Raw genomic sequence first — 16,951 nt, forward strand, 5'->3', positions numbered from 1 at the left:
AAATATTTAATATAAAATAAATTTAAAAGAAGATGCACAATTTTGAAACGAGTTACGTTTATGTTAACGTTTCATACCGTAAATCGATTATCTCAAACGAAAGAACTAAGTCTCAAAGAAAATTTACAATTAATTAGAGGATGTTCTGAAAATTTACAATGTTAAACATTTTTTTGTTATGCTACGTTTGTTTTTTTTTTCGTCGAAAATTGGTATATTTAATTTAAAAAATCACAACATTTTTCATATTATCATTCAGAATCAATAAATTCACATTTACTGGTTGTTTGCTGTTTTATACTGAAAATCGTTATCTTTATCAAAAAGTTTTTAGGTTTTGAATAAAATGAGATTTTTAAAAACAATTTCAGGTTATGCTCGTATTTTTCTCTTGAAATCTGTATAGATTTCACAGAATAGGTACAACTTCGTTATAATTATAGGTTTCTTTAATTCTTTCCCAGACAACACTCGTAATTTTACAGGATTTAACTTGAAGACTATATATACTTTGTTTTTCAACTATAAAAGATAAATTATCAACGAAAAAGGTAAGAAAAAGAAAGAAGAATTTAAATCTAAAACCATTTTTTGTTATATGTTATTAATTTTTTTCTTCGAAAATTGTAATTGTTTATAAAAAATCTTTAGATATCAAAGAATACTTTAAACTGTGAATTATCAATTATCAATTGCTAATTTCAAATAGGCTATTATTATAAGTGACCAATTCCTAATTGCCAATTGTGAATCGCCAGTCCTTAATCTTAAATCGACAATCGTCAATCAACAAACGTCAATGGTCTATCGTCTATCGTCAATCGTCAATTGCCAATACGCAAATGTAAATGGTCAATATTGTTCATCGTCAATCGTCAGTCCTCAATCGTAAATCTTCAGTCGCACTAAACGCTCGTGTATGCTTTCTATGCAATTATAAAATTTCAATGACTTTGTTGTGAATTTTGGTGAAACTATTACTTTTGATTTAAACTCAGGCAAACTAATCCTGCTCGGATAAAACAAATTCATTAATTTTTCTGACCAACCTTTGACGCTGGTCTGATTCTCCTTCCCTGAATTCCAAGAGGATCCTGATCCACGGCAATAATTTTCTTATTCTGTAAAATTGCTTTGTACTCTGGTCTGATGTTGCGGAGATCATTCGACATTAAAAGAGGTGCAGCAAGAATAGCCCAAAGAGCCATTTGCACTTTACTTTGATCGTAACTCAATCCAAAATTACCAATAATCAACATATCAGGATCGTTCCAATGCCCGGGACCAGCAAGTGGCACAATTTTATCTTGTTTATCACCATACCAATCTATAATGGATTTAACACTGTCCCAGGAGTCTTGAATATCGTCAAAGTTTCTCCACAAATTGCAGGTATTAATTATAGACTTCCAGTTAGGCTAAAAACAAAATTAAGGAAGAATTACTTTACAAGGAAATGAATTTGATGAATTATGAATTTTGTTTGAATTGCTGATCCTCCCCAAATGAATAAGATGGTCATCATTTTGGTTATTACGAAACTTATAATTCTCTGAAGTAATAAGATGCACTTTTCAGCTATTCTCGAGAAACTTTTTTTAAATCCACGCATTTGACATGAAACGCGCTGCGCGAGTCCTAGATACGACGGTAGCGCTTCACCCTATGAGAAAGAAGAATTGGTAACTATTGGATGCAATACTTTTTTAAAGAATAAGTATTAAAAATCCAATACTTTTTACGAAAAAATACTGGATCCTATGCTTACCAATACTTCATTTTCATCTGATCTTAACAGACCGGAAATTGAACTCATCTCGCATCGCGGTTCATGTAACATGCGTGGATTTTCTTAAAACGATTATTTGCAACAACGGTAGAAAATAGCATCGTATTACTTTAGCGTATTTCAAGTATCTTAATAACATACTGGAAAACACTAGGAGAAGTATGAATTTAAACCAAATTTCGAACAGTGTACGTTCTCCGTGTTAGTGATTGGAAATATTTTTCTGGAGAATACAGATGATTGTGAGAATGTTTCTGGCAGAAATTACTTACCGTCATATTGGCGTAGAGTTGATAGTCAGGCCAACTGCAGGAATAAATCATAGGTCTGCCAGTTTTGTTTAGATACAAACCGAATTCAGGGTAGCCTGGAAAAATTAAAATTTGGGATTAAGTCTCGGCAAACTCAAGAGAATCTTCATTTTTGAGGTCTATTTTTATAACTTATTAAGTGTTTCTAGCGGCAACCAAGGAAACTTCTAAATTAATTCACAAATCTTCTTGTTTTTTGACCTATTCCAAAATGTTTATGCTGTCAAAATTTGAATTTTAGATTTTTCAAGAAAATTAAAAAGTTGTTATGATAATCTTGTAGGGCACTTAGAAATTGAACTTTTTTTCTTGTATTTTTTTATATCGTGCGTTATTTGGCTTAAAAGGTTCATTTTCGTGTGTTTTTTGAAATCTTATAAATGCTTTAACTCTGGTAATTTTTGGTTTTGTGAAAAAGGTTATCAGGATAAATTGTTTAACTTTTTGAATACTATAAACATCCGTACAGAACATTTTTGAATTTTGACAAAATTGGTCTCGAAAATATTCAAAATGCCCTCACTTTTTGACTTTTATCTCCAAAATGGCTCGGCAACGAACTTGACCTTTAGTTTAGGACACTAAAAGAGTTTACCAGAGGCCAATCTAATAGAATGATTTTTTCCAAAGTTACCGTGCTCACAGCCAGGCAGGAATACATACATACAGACAGATCGACAGACAGGCACATTCGTAAAAACCAGATTCAGGGAGTCTCAAAAAGTGGATATTTAACAAAACATTGGGGGGGGGGTGTCAAATTTTACACAAATCTAATACCTTCTCTGATGAAAATGTAAAAAAAACATTATTAAAAATTGGTTTGCTCTACTTTCGGTGAAAATATGTTATCTATTTATTTTTTCTTAGCTTGTGCGGTGTGTTGAAAAATTTAGTTTTTGTATTATCAAAGTTTTTTTATAAATAAAATAAAACGATGTGTCCTATAAAAAGTTGATTGATAACAAATTTGTAGATATTTTTTGGGGTGCACAATGTTTGTCTTATTATTGTTTTTTGCCTATCCTGCATAGTTTGACCAAAAAATGCAATTTTTAAATATTTTTTTGTGCGGTTAAAATTGGAAATTCCAATTTTTGGAAAACATCAAAAAGTTGTTATGATGATCTTGTAGAGCTATCGAAAATTTACATTTTTCTTTCCAAGCTTTATGAAAAAAAATACACAGAATTTTTCAATCATGAAAAAATGTGGACTCAAAAATTTTCAAAATAGGCTCACAGACATACAGACAGACACATTTGTAAAAACCTGTTTTCCAGATTCAGGGACTCTCAAAGCGTGGACCTTTTGACAGAAACTGGGGGGTTCAATTTTAAACAAATCTAATACCTTCTCTGATGAGAATGAGAAAATGAGTTATTTGTCATAAATAATTTTTTGATAGTTCTGTTTATGGTTTTAATCAGTTTTAATAAGAATGTGCCCACGCAGTGAGCACATTTTTTTTCTGTTAATGATGTTTTTCATGATTAAAGCCAAAACTACGCATTCTATCAAAAAGTGGTTCATAACAAATTTCTACATCTTTTTCAAATGCAAAATTTGGTGTACTCATCTTTTACCGTATTATGCATAGTTTGGACACTAAACGAGTGTACCAAAGGGCAATTTAATAGATTAATTTTTTCAAAAGTTATCATGTTCACAGATAGACATACATACATACAGACAGCCAGACAGACATTCAGACACATTCGTAAAAACCTGTTTTCGGATTCAGGGGGTCTCAAGACGTTGACATTTGAGAAAAACTGGGGGGAGAGTCAAATTTTACACAAATCTAATACCTTCTCTGATGAGAATGTAAAAACTTCGTAAGGCCGAAAATATGAAAAAGAGATTCCTTTCTAAGGACGCTATTTTCTTTATTTTTTCAAAATAAAATATTTTTATTCGATAAGTGACAAGTTTGAAATTATTTATTACTTAACATTCAAGTGTCAATTTTTTTTTAATTTTTGGCTTGTAAATCGTGAGAAGTTATTATTTTCTGGTATTAATGACGCATTTAAGTTTCTTGATCAAATTTGGAAACTACAAATCGACACTAAGGTGGTCCAAACTTATACCTCTTAAAAATTCATCTTTTGTTCTTAGTGATTGACCCCCCCCCCCTTCCCCCTCCTCTCTGTCTGTTCATGTTCCAGAAAAAGAAATTTCCTATTGTTTTCAAATCGGTCAACACTAACTCCGAGCTTTTGAAATTAACATGGAATCTTAAATGGGAAAAACTCAGTTTCAAAAAAAATTTCTTTTCAATCAATAACCTTTAATCTCGATCCCCACCCCTTGTATCATGCCCGGAAAATATCACAAATAATTCAAACTAGCAGTTTTATGTAAAATTCTTGCTGTAGATAGTATTTTAAAAAAAATTTCAGCATGAATTATTTTTATTCGAAAAGTAACAAGTATACAGGCATTTTTGAGACATATTTAATTGTTTAAACAATTATTATTTGCTCCTTTTTGTAAGAAAAAAGGAGAAAATTCTACTTTTTTCGAATCTCTGACACTATATCGTTGACGCTTAAGTATTTTCTTATCTCAACGAAATCGATTAAAAAAAATAAGTATCCATATTGTATAATATAACTGAAAATAATTTTCTTAATTATTATTAAGTACAAAAGTAGGGTATAAGATCTGAGATAAGAAAATATTATATAATAAGTGACATATTGCAAGAGATTTGAGAAAACTAGAAATGTTCCCACCTTTCCTATGAAAAGGAGCAAGTAAATAATTATTAATTGTTTAAATAGTCGCAAACTGTCTTTCAGAAAAAATATCACTGACAAACGTTCACTGAATTCGTCATATACTCCAGGAAATAGTAACTTTTGAAAGATTTACTAGGGTGAAAAATTATTTAAATATTTTAAACAAGAAATATTTCATTTGAAATATATAAACTGTAACATTCATTCCGAAAAGTAATAAATTATAATTATTTACGGGCGTGAAAATTTTTAAGCAAATAATAATTGCTTAAGTATTTTGAAATTAGCTACAAAATACCTAGAATATTGTCGTTAACGGAATAAAGATCACTCATGTTGAAAAAATTCCAAAAAATATCGTCTTTAGCATGTATTTGACATAAAATGTCTCTTGTGCAATTTCAGGGAACTTTCCGGGAATAATTTTCTTGTTCTATTTTTAAGAAAACTGAGATTACCCCTAAAATTTTACCTGTGTCCATATCCTTATATTCAGCATTACACCCGTCTAACTTAACATAATCCACACCCCAGGATGCGAAAAGTTGAGCATCAGCCTCTAAATGACCGATTATTCCTGGGTATCCACCACAAGTTTTGGTACCATAATCTTCATATATTCCAAACTTGAGATCCTTGGAATGTATCTGAAAATATTAAAAACAATTATTATTATTAAATTTTTTTTTCAATCAGCTGATTGATTACACCGTCACACAAAAAAAGTGGTCTGTCCGACAGACTACACTAGCATATCTATATGTTTTTGGGGTCTCTGAATTCTAGTCAGGTGTCCAAATAACCAAATGGCTCGTATTTTTCTGAAAAACGAAAAAATAGACTAAAATCGACAAAAACAGTGATTTTTCAGGTATATTTTTGCAAAAAAAATATATTTTCTCGCCCGGTAAACTTAATCAACATATTTATTTGTCTTTTGGGTCGCTGAATTCTAATCTGGGGCCCAAATAACCAATTTGCCTCATACCTTTTCGAAAATCGCAAAAATAGACGTAAAATCGGCGAATACAGCTATTTTTCTTGTATACTTTTGCAATAAAAAAGATTTTATGTCCGGTGTCCTAAATTATTATGTCTTTTTGTTTTGGGGTCGCTGAATCCGAATCCTGAGTCAAAATAGCCCAGTTGCGTCATATTTGATCGAAAAATGCAAAAAATAGAGGTAAAATCGACGAAAATGGCGGTTTTTCGTGCATATTTTTGCAAAAAAATATATCTTTATCTCCGGTGGACTTATCCAGCACATCCTTATGTTTTTGGGGTCACTGATTCTGAATCCGGGATTCAAATAACCCAGTTGGCTCATATTTTATTAAAAAACGCAAAAATAAATGCAAAGTCGACGGAAACAGCGATTTTTCGTGTATATTTTTGCAAAAAAAAAATATATATTCATGACTGGTGGACTTAACCAGCATATCTATATGTTTTTTGGGTAACTAAATCCGAATCTGGGGTCCATATAACCGAGTTGGCTCATAATTTTTCGAAAAACGCAAAAATAGAGGTAAAATCGAACAAAACAAATGACTGTGAACAAAACAAATGAAAGATCGCGCTCGAACTTCACGTTAGTAAAGAGGACAGTGGTGACAATCTCTTTAAGCGTGCTTCTTAATGTGACTTCAGCACAGTTTTAAAATCCATTATCAATTTCTTTTTTTTGTGTTTTTAAATTACTAGTTTACTATACTATACTTATACTATTACAGTAAACTCCCAAATCAAAACAGAGCATGTCATCTAAGGGCTGCTTCAATTCCAATTTATCCACTTCCACTATAGCGCATAATTGTGTAGGTGATCCAGATGCATTTTGCTACATATGTGGTAAATTTGAGGTTTTAGAAAATCGAAGAGTAATCAGCGATGACATAAAAACAATTTATAAAAGATAATTTGGTATAGAAGTTCAAAACCAAAGTGAAAATTGGGTTCCTCACAAAATTTGCAGTCCTTGTTATAAGGCATTCAATCGATTGAAAGACAGAAAAGGAAATAAGAAAACCCTTAAGATTCAAGAACCTACGATATGGAGGAAACCTCTTCGGAAAGAGGAATGCTACTTTTCTATGACAAACCTGACAGGAATCAATAGAAATAAGTAAAGTGCTATCGAATATCCTGATGTACCTAACGTCACTAAATGTATTGAAAATAACGATGTTACAAAAAACTCAAAAAATTTGTAACTTGACAGGCAGACGACTGAAGTAGAAGAAAATAAAAGTACTGATGAAGATTTCGATGTTGATCGTGATGAAAGTGACATTTCAGATCATGGCGATGACGAGGATGATGATGAAAGCAGCCCTAAAGATGCTTCAGAGTATCTTGCTTCCGTTTTGAAAAAGAACGCATTAGTCTAAGGAGTTAAATCAAGTTTCTACAGAAATAGGGAAAAAGAGTTAAGACAGTTTTTTACTTCTGAAGAAAATGATCATGGAAATTTAGTCTATTGTAAAAAAATTGACGGATTAATAGAAAAAATGAAACCTGGGCTGTATAGACCGGAAAATTGGCGGCTATTCGTTGACTCTTCTAAGCGCAGCCTAAAAGCAGTGTTATTGCATAATACTAATGTTTACGCTCCAATTCCAATCGCACATTCTACGGAACTGAAAGAGCATTACAGAATCGTTTTAGGATAGCAATCAGGGTATACAAAAACACCTTGTTACTTGTGCTTATGGGACAGTGGAGATCGCGTTCGTCGTTACAAACAAAAGATGGCCAAAAAGAACATCGTTTGAGCAATGACAAAAAATGTAATTGAAGATCCTCTAGTTGACCCAAAAGAAGTTTTGATTCCACCCCTTCATATAAAGCTGGGTATTGTGAAACAGTTTGTCAAAGCGCTTGACAATGATGGCGATTGCCATGTGTATTTCGAAGATCAATTTCCACAACTTTCCGAAGCAAAATTAAAAGTGGGGATCTTCGATGGACCGCAGATAGGAAAAATGTTGCAGAATCCAGAATTCATTATAAAAATGTCTGACGCTGAAAAAGATGCCTGGCTTAGTTTTAAAAATGTTGCAAAAAACTTTTTAGGTAATAAGAAAAGTCCAAACTATCAAAATGTGGTTTCAGAAATGGTAACAAACTTTGATAAACTAGGCTGCCTTATGAATTTGAAGCTACATTTTCTTCATTTGCATATAAATAAGTTTCCAGACAACCTGGGAGACTTAAGTGAAGAGCAAGGCGAACGTTTCCACCAGAATATAAAAGAAATGGAGAGGCGATATCAGGGATGTTGGGATATCAACATGATGACTGACTACTGTTGGAGTTTAAAACGTGATCAAGTCAATCAAGGTACCAAACGAAACCGAAACCCACTACGTAGGACTTTTGGGGACAAAAGGGTTCGATACGAGCGATATAAATAAAAATAAAAAATAAAAGAACACTATAAGGGTGAGAAGCAAGGGGACTCACCGTAATGAAGCACCCCAAAGGGAACAGAATTTACTACGTCCACGTCGTTGTTCCTGGGTAACGCTAAAAGTAAATAAAACTTATTTACAAAAATTCCTACTTTTGCTATGCAAGGAGATTAACGCAAATTAAAAGCCCCGAAATGTGAGACGCAAAGGGAATCTAAAGCGAACGACAATCCCAGTCGAGGAAGGTGAAGGTTTAAAGGTTTTCATCGATCTTATGTCTAATTTTGCGTTTTTCGATCAAATATGCACCAACTGGGTTATTTGAACCTCGGATTCAGAATCAGTTACCCCAAAAACATAAGGATATGAGGGATAAGTCCACCGGGGATGAAGATATATATATTTTTACAAAAATATACAGGAAAACCCGCTGTTTCGTCGATTTTACCTCTATTTTTGCATTTTTCGATCAAATATGAGCCAACAAAGTTATTTTTACCCCGGATTCGGATTCAGCGAGCCCAAAAATATAATGATATGCTGATTTAGACCACCGGGCATGAAAAATTTTTTTGTCGCAAAAGTATACAAGAAAAATCGCTGTATTCGCCGATTTTACGTCTATTTTTTCCGATTTTCCAAAAAGTATGAGCCAAATAGGTTATTTGGGCCTCAAATTCAAATTCAGCGACCCAAAAGACACATAATAATGTTGGTTAAGTCCACCGGGCGAGAAAATATTTTTTTTTTGCAAAAATATACCTGAAAAATCGCTGTTTTGTCGACTTTACGTCTATTTTTTCGTTTTTCAGAAAAATACGAGCCAACTTGATTATTTGGACACCGGATTCGAATTAAGCGACCCCAAAAACATATAGATATGCTAGTGTAGTCTGTCGGAAATACCACTTTTTTGTATGTGCCAGTGTAATTATTGTCCGTCGTTTCTTTTAACTACATCAAAAACGCTTTATTCACTAATTTGGACAAAAAATGTATTTTTGCTACTTATTTTAATTTTAACCTCTGTTTTTTCGTATAAGATTATAAAAAAAATTATTTTTAATCCCTGACATCATTTTCACTTTTAAATTCTCATTCATGAGAGTGTAATGTAATCGTCCAAATTTTTTATCTCTGGTTTTTAATGGATCTGTACGTTTCGGAACTCACAGAATCCAAAAATCATAAAATTTCATTGGTCTCTCTCTGTCTGTCTGCATGTATGTCTGTATGTATGTCTGTATACTCGTATCTGTATGTACGGTTACCTGAATGTTGTAGTTTATAGATAGGTAGAAGACTTGCAAATTATCTAAATAAAATTTCTAAGTTCGATGAAAATTTGAAAAGTTATGTACTTCTGAAAATTTTAAAAATGTTCAGAAAAATAAAAAATAAACAATTTTCCAAAAGATTAGAGAATTTCATTTAAATTCATCAGTAGATGTTAAATATATTTAGAAACTATGTCAGTTAAATTGGTCGATTTGGCGAAAATTCAGAAAGTTTGAGCTTTCTCAAAATGTGAATAAAAATTTTTTATGAGTTTTAGAAATTTTTGTTAAATTTTCTGATACACGTCAAAAAGAATTGCAAATTATCCTAATGACTTCACGATATGTATTTACGATATCGCAAATAAGTCGTATGATCTGACGATGTGTTTACGACATCACAAAGGCACCTAAACGACATGGACATAGGATGTCGTAAAGTTGTCGTAAACATGTCGTAACGATGTCGTAAAGACGTCGCCAAATGTTGTGCCCACTGGGAACTTATAAATTTATCACAAACTTCCATAATATTCCGAAATTTCCTGAATTCATATTAAAATTAAAATAAAATTCCCAAAATTCCTCAATATGAGTATAAATCTTGCCTGTGTTACAAAAAAAACGCCCGAAATCATGCATTTAACTTGTACTGAAAAAAGTACACTTGTCGAAAAAGTTCCACTTCTCCCCTTTGTTACATAGTATACTATTTATTACGTAAGATAGGAGTAAGGATTTTATATAACATTATAATACTACATAAAAGCAGTAAAAAGTTCTTTCAAAATGTATGTTGCGTTTTAGATTTTGGTATATCTTACGTAATCTCCGAGGCTCTTCATATCGGGAAATCGTTCCTTATCTGCAACTAGTTCACCATTGGGACCTCTATTCTTTTCTAACCAACAATCATCGATATTTACATATTCATATCCTACATCTGCGTAACCTTCCTCTGCCATAATATCTGCCATTTTTCGGAAAAGCTGATCGCTATGATTTGAAAAAAAAAGATTTGAACAAATCAGTATTAAATTTAAATTATTTCTTATAACAGACAATAAAATATAATTCGAGATTAACAAAAATCTACAAATTGACCGAAGTAGGAATTGTTATCATTTTTGTTTACAGTTTGAAAAATCTATAAGAAACTTTGTTTTTATTAGAATTGTTTGATAAAATATACAGACAATATTGTTTATGATGTTCTACGCTTGGCAGAGCAAATAATATGTGAACTGTTTTTTTAAACAAAACAAAAATATTACAGTGTTAAAGTTGCTCAGAAAGGTATAAAATTATAAATGTGTTTTTTACGGAAATAATTATTCTAAATAAATCACCATTAAGAAATTAGGAAGGTCTTGTTTCCAACGCTAAGCTCTTTTATTGGCCAGTGTCCATTTTTTAAATAGAAATTGATTAAATCATTAAAAGTTATTGCTAAGTGGCAAATTGGACAGAAACAAATAACTGGAAAGGCATTTTTAATCGACTCCATAAATGTAATTGAGTCTCTTCATGGAAGAATATTACAAATTCGCAATTTTTTACAAGATTTTCTTGACAATATCAAACCATTAGTCTCATTACTGAATATGACAAAAAGGAGTTTAATAAAAAGATATATTTAGTTTATTCTGTAAGAAAATTTAGTCTGTTCATAAAAACATTTTCAAACTGTGCATTTTTTACAAAAATTATTTAAATTATTGAAAAAGAGCAGAAAATTTGAATAATATTAATTGTAATTAATTTCTTGCATACATAAAGTAAAAACAATAGGTTTCAACAAATGATAGTGAACAATTACCAAAAAAATTACTCTTTTTTGATAATTTCTTTATAATACCGTGAACAATTTTTTTTGCGTCAACACATGATAAATTATTTATGTATTCTCATTATACTGTTTTCAGACCTTTCTTAAAATTCTGAAATCTTTGAAACAGTGGGGCAATCGAAAAGTTAAAAAAATTTGTCATCATACAACAAAATATTATCTTGGCTAGGGTTATTTTAACGAAAAATTTGTGTGCTTCGATTTTTTATAACAAATTTACTGTATTTTTTTATTTATCAGAATACTAGACATTTTTTAATAAATTTTCAGAAACAACATTTTTTTCGATTTGGAGATTAATCAAATGAGGGCTTATGTTTGTACTGTTGAGCTTATTGAAATCCAGATATATGTTATTTGGCAATAGCTTAAACTTAAGACTAAGAATATCTTTCCGATAATTTTTTGCTATGATACTTCGCAAATCTACAAACATTATTAATTATTTTTAAAATTTTCATAAGCAAATTAATAGTTTGGCTATTTTTCAACAAATAGGCTGAATTGTTTTGTAGAATTAACCCTGAAGGTTTTTTCGATGATTCATTTTTATGATATTCTTGAAATTGACAACACTTATTAATTAATTAAACAATATTTTTACACAAATTTAAAGTTTGGCTACTTTTCAACAAATGAGCTTAATTTTTTATTTACAGAATCGACTAAGAATGTCTTTCCGATGACTTTCTGTCATGACCCTTTTCTTATTTATAAATTCTGTTTTAAATATTAACTTTGTAACAAAATTGAATTTATTCGTGGAAAATTTGCCAAACTCTGAATTTCTGTATAATAATTATTAGTTAATTTTACAAAGCGTCATAGCAAACAGTCGTCAGAGCAACATTCTGAGTTGAATCCGTAAAAATAATTGTTTCTATTTATTAAAAAATATTCAAACTTTGAATTTGCTTATAAAAATAATTTTAAAAATTTCCAAGTTGCATCTACATTTAATTAAATGTAATGAAGCATTCATTTCTCTTACATGTTATACAAAAACTCTAAATTTAAGTAAGTTAAGTATTGCTAATCACAAAAACTGTCGTTAATAATTTATTTACAAAGTAATAAACATTCTTTCGAAATTAGGCTCATTCACTGATAAATTATTTCTAGACAGGTTTATTACAGATCAAAGACCTTACTTGGGAAATCTGAAGACGTTTACAAAACTTGGTGCTTCAAAAAAGTGAAAAAAATTTGAACTTTGTTTCTCTATAAAAATTAATCTTAATTTTGTATAAGACATTCAAAGTCTCAAATATTTATGAAACTTAAAAAAATTCCATTTAAAACAATTCTTAATCGAATGAATAGGGTAGGTTACAAATTATTTTGTCCATAGAACCTTGTTTTGCCCACTGTATGCATAAAGCACGTTGGCAAGAGCGAAATACCGTCTTTCCTTTCTTTAAGATAGAGAGAGATACTTAATAAATAAGGTATGTCCATAAATTTTACAAAAGAATTTTTTCTACCTAATACAGTTCTCAGGATCATTTTTGCAATCAATATTGCACCGGAACCTTTCCCATGCGAGCCAACCCATAGGAGGTGTTAGCGCCAATCCATTTTTCAGGGCAGACACGAAACTTGTCACCGAAAAAATAACCACTAACGAACACCACGTCCATGAAATCTGCATCTTTCTGCAATTTAAAAAAAAAAATTAACTCGATTCGCAACTTATATCACAATCAGTTTTGGGTAGTAATTTGCTGCAAGTAACTAAGTTACTGAAAAGTTACGTTACTTGTAACTATCAGTGTAACTTCGTTACTATTAAAAAAAATTAATTCGTAACGTCACTTAGTTACGCGTTTTGCAGTAACTTGCAACTTCCAATTAAGTTACTTTCGAAAATGCTTTGTGTTTGTTTTATATCTCCTATTAAGAGAGTTTCATTCAGCTATTTTTGTTTAAAATTTTTATTTTTTTGGTAAAATTGAACTTTGTTTAATTTTAAATTAAAATAATTTTTGGTTGAAATAATATCAACTAATACCTACCATATTTTTAATTGAAAATTAATCTCTTTTGTTTGAAAATTTAACTACTTAGTTGAAAATTTATGTATCTTGGTATAAAGTTAAACTATTTGGATGAAAAGTAACGTCTTCGTTTAAAATTTATATTTTCGGTTTAAAAATGAAACTGATAGATCGAAAATCTCTCTTTTTGTTTTGAAAAGTCTACCATTTAGGAGCATTTTTCTCTTCGTTCAAAATAATTCGCCTTTTTTGTTTCAAATGTTTTTTTTTTTTTTTTGGTAAAAAAATCTCATGATTTTTAGTTAACATTTCAACTATTTTGGTGAAAAGTGTGTTGTTTTTGGTTTGACAATGAACGTCTTTTGGTGAAAAAGTTCCGTAGTCTTCATGAATTTTGTTGAAAATTAATATTTTCTAATGGAAAATTTAACGCTTTTTTAAAAATTCGTCTCCTTAGTTTGAAAATGGTAGGAAATTCAACTTCTTTGTTCAAAATGCACTTTTTTGTTGAGAAAATACCTTTTTTTAATTAATATCTTTGGTAAGAATATTCAACTATTTGGTTGTAAATTCATGAATTTTGTTAAGAATTTAACTATTTAGGTAGAAAGTGCAACTGTTTATTTTAAAGGTAACTTTTTTATTGAAAATTTATGTTTTTAGTTGAAAATTCATCTATTTTCATGAAAAGACACATATTTTGTTAAAAATGCAATATTTCTACTTAAAACGTTAGGAATTTAAAGTATTTTAAATTGAATCATACAAAAGGTGTTTTGTCTGAAATTTGAAACATTTCAGGACCTGATGCTTGAAAATGTTACCTGAAATTCAGAATGGAATCTTATGTCTCGGCAAATTTTACTGAATTTAATCGAACCAATTTTAAGGCATAATCATAAAACGTATTATTTTCTATAGGCACAGGATATTCCGAGTTAGATATCTATCACTCAATTTTGATTGTTTTTTTCCTACTGAAAATTAAGGATAAGAAATACGATGTTTCTTAAGGGTCTTTCACCCAAAAGAAATTACATTTTTATAATCATGTAAAAAATAGATAAGACGATATCTTTTACAGTAAAAAATTATAGGCGTTTTTTTCCATATATGTTTCTAGCCCCTCCCCCAGAGATTTCTAAAATCAAATTAGAAATTTGAAAATTTGTATACCAGGTACACATACTTTTATGTAACATAATTTGCGTCAAGTAAGTAGTTCAATTTTCAATAAAAATATATGAAGTTTCAACAAAAAAGTTGATCTTCAATCAAATAGTTAAATTTTACATTAAAAAAAAATGAATTTTGAACAAACAAAAAAAAAAGAAGAAATTTCTATCAAATACATCGATTTTTAACCAAACAGTTAAATTTTACTACAAGCAGATTAATTCTCTTCCAAAAATGACAAAATTTTCAATCAAATAGTTTAATTTATAAAATAAAAAAATAATTTTGCAATGAAAAATTGAATGGATAAATTTGCATTTGAAAAAATTAATTTTGAATGAAAAAAACAACAAATCTTCTAGAAAACAGTTGAATTTTCTACCAAAAAAAAAATAATTTTTTCACGAAAAAGACGAATTTTCAATAAAGTACATAAATTTTTAACTAAAAAGCTAAATTTATTAACTAAAACAACCGATTTGTAACCCAAAATTCAATAGTTAAATTTTACATATAAAAATTAATTTTCAATCAATTAAATGAATCTTCTACAAAACAGATGAATTTATACTACATAATTAATTTTTTTACATAAATGTTGAATTTATAATATGAAAAGACGAATTTTGTGTAAAAACAGTATTTTTAATCCGAAAATATTAGGTGACGAAAAACAAATTAATTACCAATCAAATAGTTAAATTTTAAGTTAAAAAATTAATTTTCAGTTAAAAACATATTTTTTTAAACAAATAGTTGCATTTCAACCAAAAAGTTTAATTTTCTGCCAAAAAAAAGAAGAAATTAAACAAACCTTCTATAAAACAGATGAATTATCTACCAAAATGTTTAATTAACCAAAAAAAAAAAAGAAAAAAGTTATACACAAAACATTTAATATGAAATGTTAAGAAAAAAGTTCATTTTGAACACAATAGTTAAATTTGTAGTTAAAAAATCAATTTGTAACCCAAAAGAGTGATTTTTCAACCTGCAAATTTATATTTCAAGGAGTGAGATGAATTCTATACTAAAATTATGAATTACGAACCAAAGAACGAATTTTTACAAAGTCGTTTGATGTTTCAACAAAAAAAATATCAATTTTAAATAAAGAAAAGTTAAATATCACAAAAATTATGAGTTTTTAACAAAATACATACATTTTTTACTAAATGTATCAATTTTAAGCCCAGAAGGTTAATTTTTTTACCAAAAAACACGAATTTTAATTCAAATAACTGCGTTATAATAAATCTTCATCTTGCTCATTCACGGGGACAGTCAATTTCAGAAAACATTGCAATTAAAGCTAGTTTAAAAATATCTACTTTAAAAAATTGATCAAAGAGTTTTTTTTAAATATAATAAAATTAAAAATGCAAAATTACAAGATAAGAAAACAAAACAAGGAACAAAGCAGAAAAGGTATAATTTCCCTATATCTAAGACTTTTTTCTCACACTTTTTTCAATACCGACGGACACCAAGATATAAATTGAAAGAAACAATTTCTATTTTCAACAAGGTTTTTCAAATTTGGACGGATATACAAAGTCCAATTTAGGGCCCTGTTCAAAGAACTCTTCTAGGACAGAAAAATTTGATTTCTAGCTACTGAGTTTGACATTCAATCCGTTTGAAAATTATACAAGCAATTATAACTGAAGAACATTCTCATCTTATTTTATAAAGTATTACATCAAAAATTCATTTTAAAATTATGACTGGATGTTTCTTTCTATGTAGAGTTTAAACAATATTGAAACAAGATTTCCCGTTTAAAAATAATAATTTCAAGACTTTAATTTTGAAGTTTGAAAACAGAAATTATTTGAAATTTCAAATAATTCAAGTATAAAGGCTTGAAATTCATTCCCGGTGAACTATTTAAAAGATCAATAACTTATCGGTTGTAGAAGTTTAAAGTTTTTTAAAATAAAAAAAAGAATATTATTTTGATTTGATTAAAAAATGTAATCCCACCATCATTTTTTTTCGATCTCTAACTTAGACTTGACTTTTGTTTTATTTCCAGAAATAATTTTATAATAAAAGTCGAAAACTACTTTTCTCAGATAGTAGATGTTTCGATGCAGCAACTGCCCTTTTTCTGATTGGAACTACTTATACCTTATGAACATAGGAGTGCGACAAATAAATTTGATTTTTGAATATCATTAAATTAGGAGACCATGCAGGTGACATTTTTCGAGGCTGATATTTTTTTAATTAATTTGTATGCTGATGTAAATTCTAATTTTTAATTAAAAGAAGCAAAATCAAAATAAGTTTTTAATTACAGAGTTGGAAGAAAATTCAAAATTTTGCAGTCAAAATTGAAAATATAAAATTATATCAAAAGAAATGCGTATATGAACTTTTGAAACCG

The 16,951-nt window shown here is 29.4% G+C and overlaps 1 protein-coding gene across 1 annotated transcript in view; it reads right to left on the reverse strand.

Annotated features, from left to right (window-relative positions):
• LOC117173815 (alpha-N-acetylgalactosaminidase-like) overlaps nt 1-13,022 on the reverse strand; it is a 15,965-nt gene extending 2,943 nt beyond the window's left edge. Inside the window, exons 1-5 of the mRNA XM_033362458.1 lie at nt 12,871-13,022; nt 10,362-10,533; nt 5,320-5,494; nt 2,062-2,156; nt 1,059-1,418 (exon numbers count right to left, since the gene is read on the reverse strand). Of these exons, the coding sequence (XP_033218349.1) occupies nt 1,059-1,418; nt 2,062-2,156; nt 5,320-5,494; nt 10,362-10,533; nt 12,871-12,941 (873 nt within the window). The 5' untranslated portion in view covers nt 12,942-13,022. The remainder of the gene's footprint in view (nt 1-1,058; nt 1,419-2,061; nt 2,157-5,319; nt 5,495-10,361; nt 10,534-12,870) is intronic.
• Between the last annotated feature and the right edge of the window lie 3,929 nt (nt 13,023-16,951).

This window comes from Belonocnema kinseyi, chromosome 5, assembly GCF_010883055.1.
Source record: "Belonocnema kinseyi isolate 2016_QV_RU_SX_M_011 chromosome 5, B_treatae_v1, whole genome shotgun sequence".
Lineage (NCBI taxonomy): Eukaryota > Metazoa > Arthropoda > Insecta > Hymenoptera > Cynipidae > Belonocnema > Belonocnema kinseyi.